Consider the following 21,269-nt stretch of genomic DNA (forward strand, 5'->3'; position numbering starts at 1 on the left):
GGTACCAAACCGCTGAGTCACCCAGACGTTCCTTATATGGGGAATCTAAAAGAACTGGATTCATAGAAATGGAGTAGACTGGTGGTTGCCAGGGGCTGGAGTGTGTGTGGGAATGGAGATACAGGTCAAAGGCTACAAACTTTCAGTCATAAGACGAATAATGTCTGGAGATCTACTATATAGCATCGTGATTATAGTTAACAAGACTGTATTGTATACTTGGAAGTCACTAAAGAACAGATCGTGGGGGCACCTGAGTGGCTCAGTAAGTGAAGCATCTGCCTTTGGCTCAGGTCATGGTCTCGGGGTCATGGGATAGAGCCCCACATCAGGCTCCTGGCCCACAAGGTGTCCGCTTCTCCCTCTGCCTCTCTTTCTGTGCTTGCTCTCTCTCCCTCTGTCAAATAAATATGTATAAAAATTTTAAAAAAATAAAAGAACAGATCTTAAATGTTCTCACCACACTCAAAAGAAGATAACTATGTGAGGTGACAGATGTGCTAATTAATCTTATTATGGTGATCATTTCACAATATATATGTGTATCGAATTATTGCGTTGTACACCTTAAACTTATACAATGTTACTTGTCAATTATATCTCAATAAAGCTGGAAGAAGAAAAAAATTGAGGCAGCACTATAATCATCCCTGTGTTAATTCTACTAGCAGATCTTTAGAGCCCAATACAGATCTAAGGGTTCAGCAGGGAACAAAAGCAAGTCACTGCCCTCAGGGGCTTGCCTGTAGGTGGGACAAGATCCTAATAAACAAAACAAATACATAATAGGGGCATATTGAAGAGTGATGGGTACTCGGGCACCAAGTAAGGCATTGAAAGGGTACAGGACAGTCCAGGGTTTACGATCGGAGGAAAGGGTTAGGGAGGCCTCACTGGGAAGAGAACATTGCGTAAAGATGTGAAGGAGTAAAGGAATAAGCCACAGAGATAACTGGCGTCCTAGCATTCCACACAGAGGGAAAAGAAGCCACTGCTAGTGCAAAGGCCCTGGGGCAGGAGTATGCTAGACACGTTCAAGAAATTGCAAGGAGGCCTCTGTGGCTGGAGCAGCATGAACCAGGAGACAGAGAGAGCATGGGAGGACACGAGGACGGGGAGGTGGCAAAGAGCAGGCCCACAGCCTGTCAAATTTGAGCCCCTGACTCTGTGCAGATACAGACTGATTGCCTGAGGACATGATGAGAGGAACACAAGGAGCAACAGTGTAGAGCAGATGGCAGCACAGGAGACATGAACAGCTCTGTGAAGATTCTGATGACCCTGGAACAAATGGTTGCTTCTGGGAAGGTCAGCTGCGCTGGAGGTCAAGAGTGGGAAGGAGATACTTAATTTTTACTCTGGTCTCCTTTTGTACTGTGTGAAATATGAGCTCTTGCCCTTCCCAGAAAGTTAGGATCTGCAGCAATCTAGGGTCACCAGTGCATGCCGGTGGAGCACTTCCTCCGACGACTTTACCTCCAACTCTGGAAGCTTTGTGCCCAAATCACGGTCAGTGCAGACGCTTAATTATGTACCCAGATACGGCCACCAGCTGGGTGAGGGCTGAGGCCTCCCTCATCTGACACCTCATGGGATTTTCCAGGCTCAGCAAGCGAGGGTCCTGCCCCTACCCCCCATTTAAACATTATTTATTTCTTTATTCATGAGAGACACAGAGAGAGGAGCAGAGACACAGGCAGAGGGAGAAGCAGGCTCCATGCAGGGAGCCCGCTGATGATATTGTTTAAAAAGCACATTCAAACACAGTTCAGGGCGTCTGAGTGGCTCATTCCGTATCTGCCTTCCGCTCAGGTCATGACCCCAGGATGGATCCCTCGATCCCAGGATCCAGCCCCACCGTCAGGTTCCCTGCTCCATGGGGAACCTGCTTCCCCCCTCTCCCATTGGCTGCCGCTCACCCTGCTTGTGCTTTCTCTCCGTTAAATAAATAAAATAAATAAATTAAATAAACAAATCAAATAGATAAATAAGTAAATAAGTAAATAAGTAAGTAAGTAAGTAAGTAAATAAATAAATAAATAAATAAATAAATAAATAAATAAATAAATAAATAAATAAAATCTTTCTTAAAAAGATCACCATGCTGGTCATGAAGATCAAGGCAGCCTCTCTTGGTGGAATTTGAATTTCATGAAAACAAGCGTCTCCTGACCGTTTCGGTAACCCCTGCGCCCGGCAGGTGGGAGGACTCAAGAGGCTTTGGAAAATATATATGAACGGTTGTGAACGCGTTACAGCCTCGAACGGCTAACGTCCCCATTCACAGATGTGGAAACTGAGGCTCACTGGTCACGAGGCACTAGCTAGGCCTCAGGAACCTGGACACTCCACCCTCCAAGGCTCTCGCTGAGCCGTCTCCCACGAAGACACCCCCCCAAGGAAAGGCAGCACCCCACAGCACCCCAGGGGCACCCAGGTTTCCGCGGGCTCGGCGCGGTGCGGGGCACTCTGGGAAATGTAGTCCGGTCCGCTTTCCGGCTCCTGCGACTTCCGCTTCCGGCAGGCACGAGCTTCGCGCGAGGCTTGGGGGAAAGACGCGTGGGGACCGCGGGAGGAGCGGCGGGGGACCCGGGGGGCGTTTGCGTGGAGGGACGCTGGGTGCCGAGCTTGCTTAGTCGGCGCCGGCTGTGTGCGGTGGGCGTCGCGGCCGCCGGGGCAGAGGCGGGACTCTAACCTGAGGCCCCTTGCTGGCCTCCCGGGGCGCGCCCCAGGCCGGTGTTCGGCCCCGGAGGACGAGGAGAGAGCGTCCGGTGTGGCCTCCGAGGCCGACTTTAGGCTGCCTGGGGTATTATTCGGGCCTTTCGCCTGGGGCTTGGGGGGCTCTGAAGTCAAAGACGCAGGTTCCAGTCCCCTATCTGTCGTCGACTTCCGCTTCCGGTCTGCGTGACCCTCGGGTTCAGTACTTCACTCTGGGGGCTTCGGGGGGTCACCTGGAGACACCACGCTGGCCCTATTGTTACTAAATTAAGAACAGAGCAAACGTACGTTTCCAGGTGCTCAGGCATCGGTGGCCGATGTCATTATGACAGAAAGAAGCCCGCGGGGCTCCCGGGTGGCACGGTGGGTCATGACCCTGGAGTCCTGGGAGGGCGCCCGGGTGGCACGGTGGGTCATGACCCTGGAGTCCCAGGAGGGAGTGGGCATAGCGCGCCCTGCTCAGCCGGGAGTCCACCTCTCCCTCTGCCCCTCACCCTACTGGTGCACGCGCTCTCTAATGAGTAAAGTCTAGAAAGAAGGAAGGGAAAAAAGAAAGAGGCAGGACAACCTTGGGGCTCTGCATTGACCTGGAAGGTGGACGGAGGCAGTCTTGGTATCCCTTGAACAGCTTCTGCCTTTAGAAGATGAGAACCCCAAAGGGCACTTCCTGCTTCTGGAAAGCAGTCTTCCTTTTTTTAATTTTAATTTAATTTAAATTTTTAAAGATTTTATTTATTCATGAGAGGCACAGAGAGAGAGAGGCAGAGACGCAGGCAGAGGGAGAAGCAGGCTCCACGTCCTCTTGTCTGTCAGAGAGTGGCATTTGCCCTGGAGGTCGTGGCAAAGATTCCTTGACCAAACTCTACTTCGGCTCCTCTGAACTCTTCTCAAGGAGGCCTTGACTTTTAGACTTCTGTATTCACTTCTGGTTTGCCCAGTTTTAATATTTTTTTTTTAATTTTTATTTATTTATGATAGTCACAGAGAGAAAGAGAGAGAGGCAGAGGGAGAAGCAGGCTCCATGCACCGGAAGCCCGATGTGGGATTCGATCCCGGGTCTCCAGGATCGCGCCCTGGGCCAAAGGCAGGCGCCTGGTATCTCTCTGTCATCACGCACACCCCCTTGTAGTGTTCCTGGCACCTATCTCTGGTTGGATAAAGCCTGCCATGCCATTGTTTGGCAAGTGGCATGAGGAACTTTCTCCTGAACAGTGGCTGAGAAAGAAGTGCATCCCCCAGCTGTACCTTTCTCACTCTCTGTGTCTGACTCTGTCTCTCTCTCACACAGGCTGCCTCTCTGCATGGTTGGCTTCAGTCCTCGGTAGGGCTAAATAGATTTTTGAAGGAAGCTGACATTCTACCTCTCTCTTCCCTTAGCTTTGGCCTCCTGCCCTTTTGGAGAAAGCCATTGAAGAGCATTGAAGCTAAGGAGATTCTGGCTTTCATTATGGCCCAGGTGAACTACTGATCTTTTTTTTTTTTTTTTTCATCTACTTTTTTTTAGAGAGAATGAGGGGAGGGGCAATGGGAAAGAATCTCAAGCAGACCCCTTGCTGAGTGTGGAGCCAGGTGTGGGGTTTGATCCCACAATCCATGAGATCATGACTCAAACCAAAATCGAGAGTCAGATGCTCAACCAACTGAGCCACCCAGACACCTATGAACTAATGGTCTTTTTGTAAATACTCTCCACCGAAAAGAACTGTATCACTCTCTCCGCTCCTCCTACTGCATGTTTCTTCATAATATTATTCACTACCTGTGTAATTTTATTTGTTTGTGGGTGCCAGACATAGCCCAGAAACGTATTGATGTATTTTTTTTTATCTCACAAGATTTACTTACTCATTTTTTTTTTAAAGATTTTATTTATTCATTCATGCAAGACACAGAGACATAGGCAGAGGGAGAAGCAGGGCTCCCGAAAGGAGCCTTTACAGGACTCGATTCTAGGACCTGGGGATCATGCCCTGATCCAAGGCAGACACTCAACCGCTAAGCGTCCCTCTCACACAGGATTTAAAACCAACTTGAGTTTACATTCAAAATTAAAGGAGTTTAAAAAAAAAAAAAATTAAAGGAGTTTTCATTTGAACATCCAGCTATCAGATGTCTTCAGTCAGACATCTGGTTAGCAGCATGGGGCTCACGTTCCCCTCTACTCCCCATGTCCCTGACCCCAGCTTCCATCAGCAACTGCCGTTGTGCCAGCATTGCTGTTTCTTGTAGTAGGGAGAAAATCTCCATACTCGCGTCACTTTCCTACATGACAGTACAAAAGATGAGGGACACTTATTTTAATAAAAATAGGAGAGAACAAGTGTCTTTGTGGATAGCATGAATATTCCAGAATGTTAGGTATGCAAACTGTTGAAAGGCCAGTCTTGCCTCCCTCCCTGGCTCTAGTCTGCAGCGGGTGATGGTCTAAGGACCAAGGAGAATCATGTGTCATTCCAAGGACTGGCAGTGTTTAGGGGTCTGGCTGTGTTCTCTGGACTGAATTGTATCTCCCCAAAATATAGGTTGAAGCCCTAACCCCAATGTGACTATATTTGGAGAGAGGGTCGGTAGGTGGTAATTAAGGTTAAATGAAATGATACGAATGGCACCCTGACCTGATAGGATTGCGGCCTTACTCAAAAGAGAAACCTTATTAAGAGGGAATCACTCTCTACCTTGTGAGGACACTGTGAGAAGGTAGCAGTCTGCAGGCTGGAAGAGAGCTCCCATGAGGAACTGAGTCCACTAATGCCTTGATCGTGGACTTCCAGCCTTCAGAACTATAAGAAATACGGGTGGTCTAAGGCTCCCAGTCTGTGGTGTGCTGTTACAGCAGCCTGAGCAGACGAAGACACTGTTCCCCAAAAGGAGTGTGTGAATCTTCACCCCATTCTGAGTGATGCCTGGGCAGACGACAAGCAGGAGAGTTTAGCAGCTGTCATCCCTAGGAGTAAGGATTTCCAAGCATGCCTGGTGGTCCTTGAATTCCCTTACATCCCCCACACTCCAGCCTCCTTTATCCTGGAGGCAGCTCTTCTCGGAGGGATGGTCATGATTTTTTGCAAGGCTGTTCTTACTTTGCCTTTCTTTTTTTTTTTTTTTTTTTTTTTAAATTTTTATTTATTTGTGATAGTCACAGAGAGAGAGAGAGGCAGAGACACAGGCAGATGGAGAAGCAGGCTCCATGCACCGGGAGCCCGACATGGGATTCGATCCCGGGTCTCCAGGATCACGCCCTGGGCCAAAGGCAGGCGCCAAACCGCTGCGCCACCCAGGGATCCCTACTTTGCCTTTCATTTAAAGGTCTGCTGGCTGTAGAGATAAGACAAAGTTTCAAATGCTGGGTGGTTGAGGGTGTAAACAATGGCTGTCTCCTGCCTCCCGGTTCATCTCCTCTGTCTCAAATTTAATAATGGAACCAAAACACAGGCCAACTCCAAGGAGAGATTTCCCAGCATTCACAGCAAGCACTCTTTGTTCATTATTCTTTGTGTTAGTGAAAATTGTAACAACACTAATGTTTACTAACTGTTCTTAGGTTTCACCCTAGAGTGAAGTGTTTTAATATACTAGATCATTTAATCCTAGTAAGAATCCTTTGGGACATAGGTACTGTCCATCTCCATTTATACCACCATTATGTTTATGAATCAAGTTTGTATAGGGCTGGGCAGTAGAGGTCAGTGTCTGAAGGACAGATTGCTCCCACCCCTTTATTCAGTCATTCAGCAAATATTTACTGAGCAACAACTATGAACCAAGCAGATCTGCCCACTGTGTTTAGAAAGTCAGAGATGGTATTATGGCCCCAAGTGGCCACCTTGAGGCAGGACCAGAGTCATTCTAGAAATATTTGAGATGTTTGTTCTAAGGCAAGGCTCTGATTACCTGGCTGGTGTTCAGGAGAGTGGTTGGGGCAGCAGGCTCTGCAATGGAACCTGCCTGCGTTTGACTTGGCTTTTCCACTTTCCTAGCTGTGTGGCCTCGGGGAGGGCTGTGTACATTTCTGAGCCTCAGTTTACTTAACGAAAACTTGGGTCATAATGATATCTATATGGGAGAGTCATTGTGAAGATGTAGGTAGCACAGCAAAAAAAAGAAAAAGAAAAATCCCATGGACTTAGGAAGTGCTTAAAAAACATTAGCTTTTATTATCAGCTCATGGAAGTCTTAGAAAAAGCATAGGGGTACCAGGGTGGCTCTTGGTTTTTGGCTCAGATCATGATCTCAGGGTCCTGGGATCAAGCCTTAGGCCTCAGGCTTGGGCTCTGTGCTCATCAGGCAGTCTGCTTCAGGATTGTCTCCCTCTCTCTCTCTCTCTCTCTCTCAAAAAAACAAAAAAACAAACAAAAAAATTTTAATAAAATACCCATTATATATCAGTTTTGGGGCATGGTAGCTCTGATGATTCTCATAGATAATTTAGTCAAATTACCTAAACTATTTGATTTGTATATTGAGCTTTTATTTTTTTCTTTATTTTATTTTTAAAAGATTTTATGTATTTATTCATGAGAATACACAGAGAGGAGAGAGAGAGAGGCAGAGACACAGGCAGAGGGAGAAGCAGGCTCCACTTAGGGAGCCCGATGTGGGACTTGATCCCAGGTCTCCAGGATCAGGCCCTGGGCTGAAGGTGGCGCTAAACCGATGAGCCACCCGGGCTGCCCTTTATTTTATTTTCTTTTTAAGATTTTATTTATTCATGAAAGACACAGAAAGAGAGGCAGAGACACAGGCAGAGGGAGGAGAAGCAGGCTCTATGCAAGGAGCCTGACGTGGGACTTGATCCCAGGAATCCGGGATCATGCCCTGAGCCAAAGGCAGATGCCCAAACACTGAGCCACCCAGGCATCCTGTATATTGAGCTTGTATTTCTCAGTCATTTGGACATTGAGAAATTGGTACCAAAGATGACAATTTTTGGAGGGCTTGATTGTACACCTTTTCCCCTATCACAAATAATAAGACCAAATGTGAGCTGAATCAACGCCTTGTATGTGGTGATAGAACTGTGTCACCATCTGAAGCCATCTTCCCCTGTCTTCAGAGAAGGGTACATGTGTGCTGCAAGCTTCTATATGAGGCTGCAAGCTTCTGTATGAGGCTGCCATTTAACTCAAACTGTTTTGTAGACTCCATAAACACCGTGAAACCAAGTTACAGTTATAAGTATAAATATAAATAGTGGTATGCATGTATGACTATAAATACTTTTCATTCAGACTGTGAACAATGCCCTGGGCCCTGGTGGACCCATGGATCTCATACAGGAACTCTGCGGCATCAGGCATCCAAGCCCCACACACTGAGACCCATGTACTGCATCTCAGGGTGGCTGCAAGTCATGAAGCTAGAGTTGATGCTTCAGGAGCATTTGTTATGCATTGGACATTGTCACAGGTGCTTTACAAACATAATCTCGGGACGCCTGCGTGGCTCAGCGGTTGAGCATCTGCCTTCGGCTCAGAGTGTGATCCTGGAGTGTGATCCGGGATCAAGTCCCTGCATCGGGCTCCCTGCATGGAGCCTGCTTCTCCCTCTGCCTCTCTGCCTCTCTCTCTCTGTGTGCCTCTCATGAATAAATGAATAAAATCTAAAAAAACAAAAACAAACCCCCCCCCCCCATAATCTCATCTAATCCTGTCCCTCAACTCTGAAGTTGGAACTATGGCAATCCCCAGTTTACAGGTGAGGAAGGTAAGGCATACCTAGTTGATAAGTGGCAGAACCAGGATTTGTATTGGTTTGGGTGTATGTGGAGGCCCAAATTGATCCTGATTTACATTTGTTAGGGACTACATGTTTGTGTACCCCCCAAAATAGAATTATAACCAAAATCATAGGGGCACCTGAGTGGCTCAATCAGTTAAGCATCCACCTTTGGCTCAGGTCACAATCCTGGGGGCCTTGGATCCAGCCCCACATCAGGCTCCCTGCTCAGTGAGGAGCCTGCTTCTCCCTCCCTCTCTGCCTCTCTTCCTGCTCATGCTTTCTATCTCTCTCTCACTCTCAAATAAATAAAATCTTTTTTTAAAAAAGACTGAAACCCTAAACAAACACAAAATCCTGAGCAAAACAGAAATTCATCCTAACTTAAATCTGTTGGTTGTAGTCACTGAAAATTGCCCAGAGAGGAGAGGGCCACAGCTATGTTAGCCAGACCTTGGTCACTACAGACTCGCTAGCTTCTGTAGATATGGTTCTAAGGAAAGATGCCCGGTCCTCACAGCTAACCAGGAGGCAGTCAGAAAGGGGAAGGTGTGGCATGGCTTTGAAAACGCCACTGTCCCCCCCCCCACACACACACACCTCTTCCGCTCCCCTAGACACAACCCAGCACATTCTGCAAGCATGATTGTCCCATTCTACAGAACCGGCTGGTTTTCCCTCAGATTCCCCACAAGCCTCTTCAACTTTACTTTTTCCCTCTCTCACTTTATTTGTCCTATCTTCTTGCTCCCCTGCTACATGCTGCCTGTGACTGGTTCCAAGTGCCCCCTGGGGACATTCTCCTCCCAAAGCAAACTGAGTGTCTGGCCTCTTGTTTTGGACTTAAGCACCAGTTCTCTGGAGAGATATACACTTCAGTGTTAGTTCATTCTACCATCCCCGTCTTCCTGTCTAGCAACCCCCTGCTGAAGGAGAAACTGAGGCATAGGTGGTCCTGCCTGTCTTCAGGCTCCACCACAAGGCTGTGGTAACCTGGGACACTCCTGAAATCTGCCCTTACAGATGCCTCCCACCCAGGGAGGGGCAGTGTCCAGAAATTAGTCATAGGCAGCCCAGTGTCTTGTTCTGCTCCATGTGTTCACAATGAACACTGATGTTGGACGTAGCGGGGGAAATGAAACATGAAAGAGAATGGAGAGTAGGATGGGAAGAATAGCTAGTGGGAAGACAGGGTAGGGTGCTAGGTCTGGGGATGCCAGAGCTGAAGGACTCAGGAATCGCCTGGTGATGATGTTAACATCAGTGATGATGTTAATGGAGCACTCAGGATGTGCTCGGCAGGTAATTAACCCTCACCATGACCCCTTACCTGCTTAGAGGGCCAGGGGCTTAGTGTCCCCCAGGCTGGAACACCAGGGACCATCTGTCTAGGCCACCGCCTGTTCACAGTGCCTGCTTGGTACAAAGCAGAGCTCAATAAATATTTTTGATTAGATTAACAAATAAAAGAAATAACCAATTAGTACCAAAAAAAAAAAAAAAATTGGCACCCAAGATGCCCTAAGCAAGTAACTTCCTGGGTCTTCATTTCCTAGTCTCTACAATTAAGGAGGTGGACCAGATGGATGCCTGGGTTCCAACCTCATCCCAGCTCTTCACTTACTGTCTATGTGTAATCTTGACCGAATGTGTGCCTCTTTTCTTCATCTACAAAATATCACTAACAGTACCTACCTCCTACGGTTGTTTTATTTATTTATTTATTTATTTATTTATTTTTATTTTATTTATTCATGATAGACACATAGAGAGAGGCAGAGACAGAAGCAGGCTCCATGCAGGGAGCCCGATGTGGGACTCGATCCCGGGACTCTAGGATCATGCCTGGACCGAAGGCAGGTGCCAAACCGCTGAGCCACCCAGGGATCCCCTCCTACGGTTGTTTGAAAGATGAACCGTTAATTATCGCAAAGTACTTAAAACAGAGCCTGGTCCATACAAAGTACCATGCAAATAGAAACGTAAATTCCACAAGCCCCCTCCCACCGTGTACTTTTCCCAGGCCAGACGGAAAAGAGGCGGGGAGAACCGCCCGAGCACCTGCGGAGCCTCGGGACCCCTAGCGTGCTCCCTGCAGGTGCAAGGACTACTTTACCCACAATGCCCCCCGTGGGCCCGCCCACGCGGTTCAAGGACTACTTTGCCCACAATGCATCGCGTGGGCCCGCCTATCCAGACTCAGTCCCACGCTCGACAGCCAGCTCCGCCAATGGCGCGAGGACTACATTTCCCACAGTGCCCCGGTGGGCCCGCCCACAGCGAGTAGAGCCCGTGGCTCGCGAGGACCCATCTCTGTGGTGCGTTGTGCGGCTCCCCGTTCCGCGCCGTGGGCCGCCTCTCCGCTGCGCCCCCGCGCCCGGGGTCCTGGTCTCCGCCTGGCCTGCCGCGCTGCCGGTGAGTGCGGGCGCGGGGCGCGGGGTCCCGGCCCGAGCTTCCATCCCGCGCCGGCCTGGACCGCCGCTCACCCTCCAGCGGGGCACGGAGCCGGGAGACGCAGCCCGGCCTCAAGTCCCGGCCCTCCCCGGACCCCCGACCCTGGAGCCTGGACCCTGGAGTTGAGCATCCCGGGGGTGCCCGGCGGGCCTTGCGGGCTTGCCGATCCAGTCCGCGTCCCCCTGGGCAGAGGGGGCTCCCATCTCCAGAGGGGCCAAGCGTGATCCTGAAAACCGCGTTCTTCGAGCTCGGGCCCCTCCCGTTCCAGGCAATGAGCAAAACCCCCTCCAGATACCCCCGTTTAGCGCCCTCAGCAGCCTGTGTGTGGGGATAGCATTCTCTCTGCTCCTTGAATGAGGAACCGAGGCCCCGGGACTTTGAGCAACTTGCCCGGGAATCAGCCGCGGGTGAGCAGCCAGGACGCTTTGAATTAGCTCAGCTCTTTTCTTTTTGTCAATGAGGGTGAGTTGGCTCTGGGGCGAGGACAGGGCCTTGTGGGTAGATGCTTATCGGGCGTCACACTGCACTCAGATCAGCTTATTGTTTCTCCGCAGAGTCCTGAACACATCATTTCCAGTGTCGCAAGTTTGGCCCTTGAGGCACAAGAAAGCAAGGCCTGCCCCCGACAATGGCGGCCACACCCGGTCTCCATCCTCCACCGCCCCTGGAGCAAGACGACATCCTGATCGTGAAGGTGGAGGAGGATTTCTGCTGGGAAGAGGAGCCCTCCCAGGAGTCGGAAGACCCCAGCCCTGAGACCTTCCGCCAGCTCTTCCGGCTCTTTTGTTACCAGGAGGTGGCCGGGCCTCGGGAGGCCCTGAGCCGCCTGTGGGAGCTCTGCTGCCGCTGGCTGCGGCCAGAGCTTCGCACCAAGGAGCAGATCCTGGAGCTGCTGGTGCTGGAGCAGTTCTTGATGGTGCTGCCCGGGGAGATCCAGGCCCGGGTGCGGGAGCAGCAGCCGGAGAGTGGTGAGGAGGCCGTGGTCCTCGTGGAAGGGCTGCAGCGGGAGCCCAGGAAACAGAGGCAGCGGGTGAGGTGGGGGGCAATTTGGCCCTGAGGTGAGGAAATGGGGCCCCAAGACCTCAGGGCCCTGTTCCTGAGGTCTGCATTTGGAGATTCCTTGGGCTCTGGAGCTACGGCCTGCCCCTGTGAATTGAAAAAGGCAACTGCAGTGTTTCTCAGCCTTGGCTAATGGGTGTAAGCCTGTTGATTGAGCACACACAGCCCCGCTAGCCCTCTCTGAGCTGTGTGATTTAGATCGTTAAATCATCCCAGCATAGCTCAGACACAGGTTTCCATGGGGGCCTGTAGGGGAAGGCTGGAGATCTTCCCAGGCAGGGCCCTGGAGGTTGAAGAGATGCCAGAATGAGGAGGAGCGCTGGGAAGAAAAAGCTGCGGCCGGTGGACGCCCTGGTCAGAACCCGCACATGTCCCCAGCCTCTCTAGAGCTGTGCCACCCATGCTGGTCGCTACCAGCCGCATGTGATTTTTGAAGTTAAAACTAAACAAAATGAGGGCAGCCTGGGTGGCTCAGCAGTTTAGCACCGCCTTCAGCCCAGGGCCTGTTCCTGGAGATCTGGGATCAAGTCCCACGTTGGGCTCCCTGCATGGAGCCTGCTTCTCCCTCTGCCTGTATCTCTGACTCTCTCTTCATGTCTCTCATGAATAAATAAATAAAATCTTTAAAATAAAACAACAACTAAACAAAACGTCAGATGTAGTTCCTAAGTCACACCGGCTGCATTCCAAGGAGTGGGAAGTCTTATAAATTCCTCTTGTTTAGATAAGATTAGTTTTTGCTGATTAAATATTTAGCAGACAGGGACAGGGACATTTCTCCCTGTGGTTGTGCCACTGGCTACTCACTGCTTTTCTTTTTGTCCCTCAGGATAGACACATCCCTCCCAGAGTTGATCACCATGTGAGTTGATTGCAGGAAGCAAACCCTGTTATGGTGGCCAGTAAGAACTCGGGATCCCTTCTCAGCCTCTCCAGCCTTGGTGTTCTTGTTTTTGTTTTTGGTTTTTTTTAATATTTATTTATTCATGAGAGACAGAGAGAGGCAGACAAACAGGCAGAGGGAAAAGCAGGCTCCATGCAGGGAGCCCGACGTGGGACTCGATCCCAGGACCCCGGGATCCCGCCCTGGGCCGAAGGTAGACGCTAAACCACTGAGCCACCCAGGGAATCCCCGGCGTTGGTGTTCTTAGCATGGCTTCACTCTGTCTCTGTGCACCTCGTAACCTCTGGGGACTGTCTCCTCTCAGAGGTGTGGAATGTCGAGCCTAGCATAGGGGTCCCTCACGCTGGTCTCACAGTTCCCTGGGGATGTCTCTTGTCCCAAGTACTGCTGCAGAGCTCAAGTTCATCCTATTCACCTTCTGTGGAATTGGGATATAGATTGTTTCAGAGCACTGGTAGGTGACTTCAAAAAACAGAGCACATAAAACACACACACACACACACACACAGCACATGTAGTAGCGCAAACTTCCGAAAGGAGACCCGATTCAGGGTGGTGCTGGCCCAGAGTTTGTTGGGAGCACCAAGGAGGGAAGGGTGAATGTGACAATGGCACCAATGTAGTGTGATGGAAAGAGACCATGGAGACTCACTCAGGGACAGAGCAAGTCTCACTTTGTCTCGCTTGGGAGCCTGAGCTCTTCCCAGCTCACATTCCTTCCCCTGCCATGTCTGGAGCAAGGACTCTGGCATGTGGAGGGCCGTGGGGGCAGCAGGGGGAGGAAGCACTGGTGGGGAGTGAGGTACAGCTGGGCGGAGCCAGGGAACAAGAGGATGGCCAGGGGTGCTTGAGACGAGAGTGTTTGGGAACACTGTGGGTTTTCTCCCAACCTTCCGGGAGCTGGTGGGCAGATTCCTCTCTGCATGCAGGGCCTGGAAGTGCTCCCTGATGATGTACGGCCCCACGGGACAGGAGAACAGTGCTTGAAACACCAAGAGGAGGCCAGGCCAGGGGACCTGTCTCTGGAGGAAGGGTCTGGATGCTCCAGCCAGCAGCCCCCAGCCCAGCGGGGCCACAGACCAAAGAGGGGCCCCCAGCTCTGGCCAAAGAGGGGTGAGTAGCTATCCCTCTAGGTGAAAGAAACGAGCTGGAGGGAGGAGGGTGTCCTAGGAGGCTGGACCTCTACATGTGGGAAGGACAGGTTCCTGCCCGGAAGCTGAGCGGAGGTGAGGAGTAGTTGCGCCTCTGGGCCTTTGCTGCTGTGTGCACAGGTGGGCCGTGCGGCCTTCTCTGGCAACTCTCTGCTCTCCCCAGGCCCAGCGGCCTCCCAGCATCAGGAGATGGCAACAGCATCGGCCACGTCCTTTGTTCCATCCTGGTCCCGGGTGAGTGGGCGTTCCCAGTCTGCAGCGTGTGTGTGTCCCGTGCTGGGTCCAGCTTTCATATAGTGGCTCCCTCTGGAATGGCCCCTTTACCCTGACTTTCTCCTCCGAAAGTCTTCTCTCGGATGCCATCTGGGTATGAGGTGTGTCCCGGAGGATTGGAGGGCTTAAGGGTGAGCTGGGGCAGTTGCTTCAAACCCAGCTGGGCACTAGACTCTTGGGACTTTAGGTAAAAATATAGATTCTTCCCCCAGCCCTGGGCTGGAATCAGACTCTCCTCTGCTTGTTTGTTTAAATAACAGCTTTATTGCGGGGCACCTGGGGGGCTCAGTCTTGATTTCAGCTCAGGGCATGATCTCAGGGTCGTGAGATCGAGCCCCACGTTAGGCTGTGCGTTCTGCAGGGAGCCTGAGATTCTCTCTCCCCCTCTGCTCCTCCACCTGCTCGTGTTCACTCTCACTCACTCTTTCTAAAACGAACATCTTTAAAAAAATAACAGCTTTATGGAGCTTTAATTCACATACCAGGCGGTTCAGCCATTTAGAGTGCATAGCATTTAGTGTATTTATAGTTCTATAACCATTGTCATAGTCCTCAAAACGTTATCCTTCCCAGGACACCCCATACCCATTGGCAGCCCCCCCCCAACCCTCTTCCCCAGTCTCTGGCAACCTTTCTGTCTCTGTGGATTTGCTTCTTCTAGACATTGTTTGCTTGGGTTTTAATATACTCTTCAGGGATCCCTGGGTGGCGCAGCGGTTTGGCGCCTGCCTTTGGCCCAGGGCGCGATCCTGGAGACCCGGGATCGAATCCCACATCGGGCTCCCGGTGCATGGAGCCTGCTTCTCCCTCTGCCTGTGTCTCTGCCTCTCTCTCTCTCTGTAACTATCATAAATAAATAAAAATTAAAAAAAAAATAAAAGATTTAAAAAAAATAATAATAATATACTCTTCAGGTCGGTCTGGTGCTAGATTTGGGAACCACTGACCTAGAGGCATCCCGAAGTTTCCAAGACACCCCACTTGGGTCCCAGGGCTGATTTGAGCTGAGGCAGGGCATGCCTGACTCGTGCCCCTGAGGAGCGTGGGCCCTGGTGGCTGAGCGCACAGCGGAACCAGCTGCTCCATACAGTGAATCTGTCCACACTGCCTTCTGGCCCAGCAGTGACAGTGTCCTCCCTCCCAGTAAGCAAGACTGAGCCATTCTGTGAGCAGAGCTTGAGGAGGAGGGATGGAGGACAGCATATGGAAGGAAGGAGTTGGGGGTGGCAGGCAGGACCTGCCATTGTGATACAGGTGGGAGGGGTGGCGAGCACACCAGGCTGGCCCACGTGAAGGGGCAGCGGCGTGGGGCTGAGTGGGTGCCATTCCAGCAGGCGCCAGTGACCTTGGAGGACATGGCAGCGTACCTGTCCCAGGAGGAGTGGCAACGCCCGGACCCGACTCCGCGGGACTGCAGCTGGGACGTGCTGCCGGAGAAGAGGGGTAATGTGCGGGAAGCCACTGGCCCCTGCTCATCCATGGCATGTCTGACGTGGACCAGTCTTGCGGTGGGGGAGGGGGTGGCTCCTTCCTAAGGTTGGCTGTGGCTGGCTCAACATTTCCCAGCAGCGGGGTGTGGGCCTCAGGGACCCAAGGCCCAATATCTTCCATGTCTCCCCACAACTGACAAAGCCAGTTCCATAGCGCTCAGACTGCAGTGGCCCAGTGGTCACGGGGAGCATCTTGAAATAGGAACTCAGCCTGTGCCCATGTTGGTTCGGGGGGGCCAGAGGCACTGCCTGGAGAGTCTGCTCAGCAGCCAGCTGAGTGTAGCCTGCAAAGCCAGGGTTGCTGGTGACCTGCCACTGACCCAGCCACAGTGGGGAGGGTATGACCGCTCACCTCCTCCCAGGCAGGTGGGAGTGGACCACACGGTTGGCCCAGTTTCACTGTAGCCTCTGTGCTGCCCAGGGCCCCATGGTTAGAGCTGCTCCGGCAAGGCCTTGGCCATCCACAGCCTCTCCTTCCCCCCACCCCCAGTTCCCCCCACCCAGCACTATTTTCTGCTCCTCTGCTCAGCTCATCTTCACACTCCAGATACCCATTCAGCCCCTGAAACGGGTTCTGAAGGAATTGAGAGGCCTTTTTTTTTTTTTTTTTTTTTTTAAGATTTTATTTATTAGAGAAAGGGCACGAGCAGGGGAATAGGGAGATGCAGACTCTGCTGAGCAGGGAGCCCAGTGTGGGGCTGGATCCCAGGCCCTGAGACCATGACCCAAACCTGAAGACAGACACTTAACCCACTGAGCACCCCCAGGCGCCCAAGATGTTTCTCTGTATCAGTTGAGTTTCTTCAGAGAAACAGAACCAATAATCGTGTAAGTTAAGATAATTTATTTTAAGGAATTGGCTCACAGGATTGTGGAGGCTGGGAAGCCTAAAAGCTGTAGAACAGGCCCACAGGCTAGAAGAAATTCGAGTGAGAGTTGCTGTTGCAGTCCTGAGTATGCTCTCTGCAGGGCAAGCCAGCTGCCTGGAGACCGGCAGGATTTCTGTGTTGCAGTCTTGGGGCAGAATTCTTCTCTGGGGGTGGCTTCCAGGTGGCTCAGTCACTTAAGCCTCCAACTCTTGATTTCAACTCATGTCATGATCTCGGGGTTGGGAGATCAAGCTCTGTATTGGGCTCTGTGCCAGGCATGAAGCCTGGTTAGGATTCTTTGTCTTCCTCTGTCCCTCTCTGGGAAATCTCAGTTCTGCTATTAAGGCTTTCAACTGATTAGACGAGGCCCACCCACAGCATGGAAGGCGATCTGCTTCATTTACAGTCAGCTGATTGTAGATGTTAAGCAGATCTATGGGTAACCTCCTCAGAGGTCCCTTACCTGGTGGTGGTGCCATTGTTTGGTTGGACGCCAAAACACTGTTGACATTGGAGCTCGTGTGATTCTGTGATGATGCCACCTTGTGAGCCTTAGGATGTTCACCAGCATTACCCTCTAGATGCCAGTTGCAACACCTCTCCCCACGTGTGATAACTAAAATGTCTTCAGACATTGCCACGTGCCCTCTGACAGCCACCATTGCCCCCAAGTGAGCAACTCTGGCCTAGAGCTTATGAGTCCACACTCCAGAGCCCGCCTGTGACTTACTAGCCAAGTGACTCTGGGTGAGCTCCTTAATGTCCTCGTGCCTCAGTTTCCCCCTCTTGTAATGGGGCAGTCACAGCACCCACCTTGCTGGTGTGAGGGCTTCACAAGCTGCTGGCCATGGTCCACGTTCATCTCCATTCAGGGCTGACTGATGCTCCCCTGCTGAGTGCTCTGAGGCTTGCTCTCATGTTTTACAATGGGGCGGCCGCACAGCCTGTGCCTTCTCTCATTAGAAGTGTCCCTCTCCCCGTGAAGGCCTCAGGCACTGTGCTTTCTCTGTCTCAGGGCTTGGGCTGCTTCCGGAGGATGGAGAGGACTCCAGGAAGCATGTGTCAATGAGCAGGGAGCGGGACCGAGAGCCAGTCAGGGGCATGACCAGGCCCGAGCAGCCTCTGGAGAGAGGAGGACCCCGAAGAGTTGAAAAGCCCTACACGTGCCCCGAGTGTGGCAAAGGCTTTAGTAAAACGTCCCACTTAACGAAGCACCAGCGCACACACACCGGGGAGCGGCCTTACAAGTGTCAGGTGTGCGGGAAGGGCTTCAGTGACCGCTCCAACTTCAGCACGCACCAGAGAGTCCACACGGGCGAGAAGCCCTACGCATGCGCCGAGTGCGGGAAGCGCTTCAGCCAGAGCTCCAGCCTGGTCATCCACCGCAGGACGCACACCGGGGAGCGGCCGTACGCGTGCGCCGAGTGTGGGAAGCGCTTCAGCAACAGCTCCCACTTCAGCGCGCACCGGAGGACACACGCGGGTGAGAAGCCCTTCGTGTGCTCAGCCTGCGGCAGGGGCTTCCGCCGGGGCACCGACCTCCACAAACACCAGAGGACGCACAGTGCGGAGCACCAGCCGGGCCAGCAGAGCCCCCCCACGGCGCGGCTCCAGGAGGCCCCTGGGCCAAGGTCCAGCCGCCACTCGTCGAGCTGTCCGCTTCCGAGGTCCCTTTTGGAATATCGAGGTCAGAGTTCATGAAGCTGCTGGAGTTACCGTCTTGGAACTAAAACCCTAATCTGAAGGCATTTCACACCTACCCCACTAGCCCCTGGTGTGGGTCCAGCCCGCAGCTGTGGGACGTTTCAGGTGCCCACGCTGAGGGAAGAATCTGGGCACTGGGTTTGGCAGTGGCGGCTAGACGTGGAGCAGGTGGCCCTGGGTCGCGCAGCCTGGGTGGCTCACCACAGGGATGATTCTCAGTTCAGGAGGCCAGAGTCCGAACTCAAGATGTGGGCCGGGCTGCTTCCCTCTGGAGGCCCTGATAGGAGAGACCATCCCATGCCTCCCTCCTGGCTTCGGGTGTTGCCCGTGTTCCTGGTTTGTGGCCGCATCACCCCCATCTCTGCCTCTTCTCTGCTCTGGTGTCCTCATCGCTTATAAGGGCACCGTCGTTCAGTTTAGGGCCCCCAGTCCAGAATGACCTCATCTTAATTACAGCTGCAAAGAGCCTATTTCCAAACAAGGGCCTATTCTGAGATTGTGGGTGGACATGAAGCTGGGGACACTTGTCCGCCCATTTCACAGAAGCCTCCAGGGCTCCGCTTCTATCTGCAGCTCCACACCCCAGGCTTCCCTGGCCTCCCACCTTCCCCTCCAGCCTTGCCACACTTTCAGTATATAGGCTGCAGGGGCTGTTTCCGTACCCCTGTGGGGGCAGTGGGGTGAGCGGGGTCACCGTGGATCCACGGCTCTTCTGAAGGGTGGATGCCTGGTGTGGGAATGCTTCCCTGATACCACATCTTCCAACCTCCCCCAGCCCATGAGGCAGCCTGTGGATTCGACTGGCCTTGCCATCTGCCCCGGGCAGGAGGCCAGGCTTGCCTTTGTTCCAGCCTCAAGTGGCCAGGACAGAGGCAGCATTGGCTGCCCCACTTTGTTGCGGACAGGCCTCTGACCTGTTCACATCCACTCTCTCCGGGGAAGCTGAGGGGAGCCGTGTAGAATCCTTGTTCCATTTCATCATTACTGGAGTCTTGGGGCAGCTGCTGAAACCACTCGGTTTTAGTATTCCGTGCAGGGAGTGTGGCAGTTTCCCATGGTGGGCTGGCCTGGGACCTTGTGCTGTGCTCCGTTCTGTTTGTCACCCAATTACTGTAGATATTTTCTACCTTCCTGCATAACCCAGGTTCCAGGATACGTGATCTGTTCTCGGTTCCCTTAATAAACTAAGTCAGTCCTCCTGCCCTGTGTGTTCTCTGGGGAAGGGGGCCACTCAATTGAAGCATGGTTCATACCTCCTAGGCCAGCTTCCAGAGCCCTTGAGCACACCTGGTGTTGCTGACCACTCACCTTCCCTACGCAGCCGGGAGTCTGCAGGTTCGCCTGTTACGTCCAGGTTGGTGCTGGAGGTGGCTGGCTGCCCGCTTCCTGGCCTGGGACCTGGGCCCATTAGTGCCTCTTCCAGAATATTCTCTCAGCCAGTCCTAGGACAGGGCTTTTGTGACTCTTACTATAAATGGGAGACTAAGGTCCTGAATGCTTCTAGCACCTTGTCCATGCGACAGAACTGGCTTTGAACTCGGATCAGAACGCCTCCCACATCATCTTGGCTTGCCCTTTTTTTTTTTTTTTTATATTATTATTTATGATAGGCACACAGTGAGAGAGAGAGAGAGGCAGAGACACAGGCAGAGGGAGAAGCAGGCTCCATGCACCGGAAGCCTGACGTGGGATTCGATCCTGGGTCTCCAGGATCGCGCCCTGGGCCAAAGGCAGGTGCTAAACCGCTGCGCCACCCAGGGATCCCCATCTTGGCTTGCCTTTAACGGTCATTTACCCACTTGAACTTGGAACAAAAAGTTTATTTTCTGTCACTGTTTTTATCCTAAATGAACTTCCTGGCATTAAAAGGAGTAAAGATGGGGAAAATGGGTTTAAAGGGAAAAAACTGGCCATTGCTCTGGACAGGCTGCATGGGGGGTGGTGGGTCCCATTTAGTCTGCCTTTGCCAAGCGCCTGAGCCCCAGCCGTGCTGCACATGCCCTAGAGCAGAGGGTGAGGGGCTTTCACAGATGGGCAAGACCGGGAACCTGGGGGACAGCCTGGCCACCTTCCCTGCAGGTAGGCCCAGCCATGTGGGAGCTGTCTTGGTGGGAGCTGTCTTGGACCTGGCCCCTCATTGTTGGGGGTGGGCGCTGGTGCTCCCATGGCCGCATCAAGTGGGGTCCGTGGCCCTGCTTTTGGCTGCCTGTGGCTGAGGCCGAGCAGAACCTGCCTTCCCCGGTGCGGAGTTTGGTGGAGAGAGACCCTTGCCCACCCTCCACTCACGCAGCAGGTGGTAATTCCAACTGAATGTGACAGGGCATGTCAGCACATTAAAGGCTTCTAGGAGCAAAGCTGTGTGATACTTCTCAACTTAAAATTTTTCTTTTTTTCTATTTGCCTAATCATGTGCCACTTTAGGAGAAAAGCTGCATTTGACCCTGACATGGATCCTGTCCTTCGGGATCCTATCCACAGGCTTTGCAGTTCCAAAAACAACAGATTCAGCATATGAGCCTGAGTGGCCCCCCTGCATCATCGGTGGGGCCTCTGCACCGTGGGGAGCGGGCCTTCCCTGAATGTGACACTGTACTTCTTACTTCACTCAGGCCTTTCATCTCAGATGCCAAGGACCTTGCCAAGCTACTGAGCCCATGTCACAGGTGGACTGTTCTTCCCATGGGGCAGGTGGGGTGGAGCAGGGTGGAGGCTGAGAAGCAGAATCTCAGAAATGAGAACAGAGGTAGCCACAGATCAGGGCTTCAGTCTGTTGGGGGTGCAGGGCTGAGAACAATAGAAAGGACTCTGAAAATGGAGGGGCGGTGGGGGATAATGCTCGCAAAGGAGCGGGAAGAAGGTCATACACCAGGTGGGTGCTGCCCTGTTCCGTGGGGACAGTTTGGGATCAGGACACTCAGTACTCTTATCTCTATGT

At 52.3% G+C, this 21,269-nt stretch overlaps 1 protein-coding gene across 9 annotated transcripts; it reads left to right on the forward strand.

Moving 5' to 3' along the window:
* The first annotated feature begins 2,574 nt into the window (after nucleotides 1-2,574).
* On the forward strand, nucleotides 2,575-19,534 carry ZNF500 (zinc finger protein 500). 9 transcript variants are annotated; one of them, XM_038540502.1, is made up of 8 exons: nucleotides 2,575-3,081; nucleotides 4,096-4,174; nucleotides 11,439-11,914; nucleotides 12,773-12,805; nucleotides 13,777-13,960; nucleotides 14,162-14,232; nucleotides 15,603-15,714; nucleotides 17,646-19,534. In XM_038540502.1, the coding sequence occupies exons 3-8, from the start codon at nucleotides 11,513-11,515 to the stop codon at nucleotides 18,329-18,331; spliced, it is 1,488 nt and encodes a 495-aa protein (XP_038396430.1). In that variant the 5' UTR covers nucleotides 2,575-3,081; nucleotides 4,096-4,174; nucleotides 11,439-11,512; the 3' UTR covers nucleotides 18,332-19,534. The 9 variants fall into 9 exon arrangements, with proteins under 9 accessions (XP_038396430.1, XP_038396432.1, XP_038396428.1 ...); XM_038540504.1 differs by having other exon boundaries at nucleotides 2,575-3,002; XM_038540500.1 differs by lacking the exons at nucleotides 2,575-3,081; nucleotides 4,096-4,174 and adding an exon at nucleotides 10,691-10,845.
* The last annotated feature ends 1,735 nt before the right edge of the window (nucleotides 19,535-21,269 follow it).

This window comes from Canis lupus, chromosome 6 (genome assembly GCF_011100685.1).
Source record: "Canis lupus familiaris isolate Mischka breed German Shepherd chromosome 6, alternate assembly UU_Cfam_GSD_1.0, whole genome shotgun sequence".
Taxonomy (NCBI): Eukaryota; Metazoa; Chordata; class Mammalia; order Carnivora; family Canidae; genus Canis; species Canis lupus.

Excerpts from the sequence above, each read along its gene's own strand:
- ZNF500 (XM_038540502.1), top strand. The coding sequence starts at position 11,513 with ATGGCGGCCACACCCGGTCTCCATCCTCCACCGCCCCTGGAGCAAGAC. Across the intron at positions 13,961-14,161 it reads CCAGCTCTGGCCAAAGAGGG|GCCCAGCGGCCTCCCAGCAT; the intron begins GTGAGTAGCTAT and ends TGCTCTCCCCAG. Across the intron at positions 14,233-15,602 it reads TTGTTCCATCCTGGTCCCGG|CAGGCGCCAGTGACCTTGGA; the intron begins GTGAGTGGGCGT and ends GTGCCATTCCAG.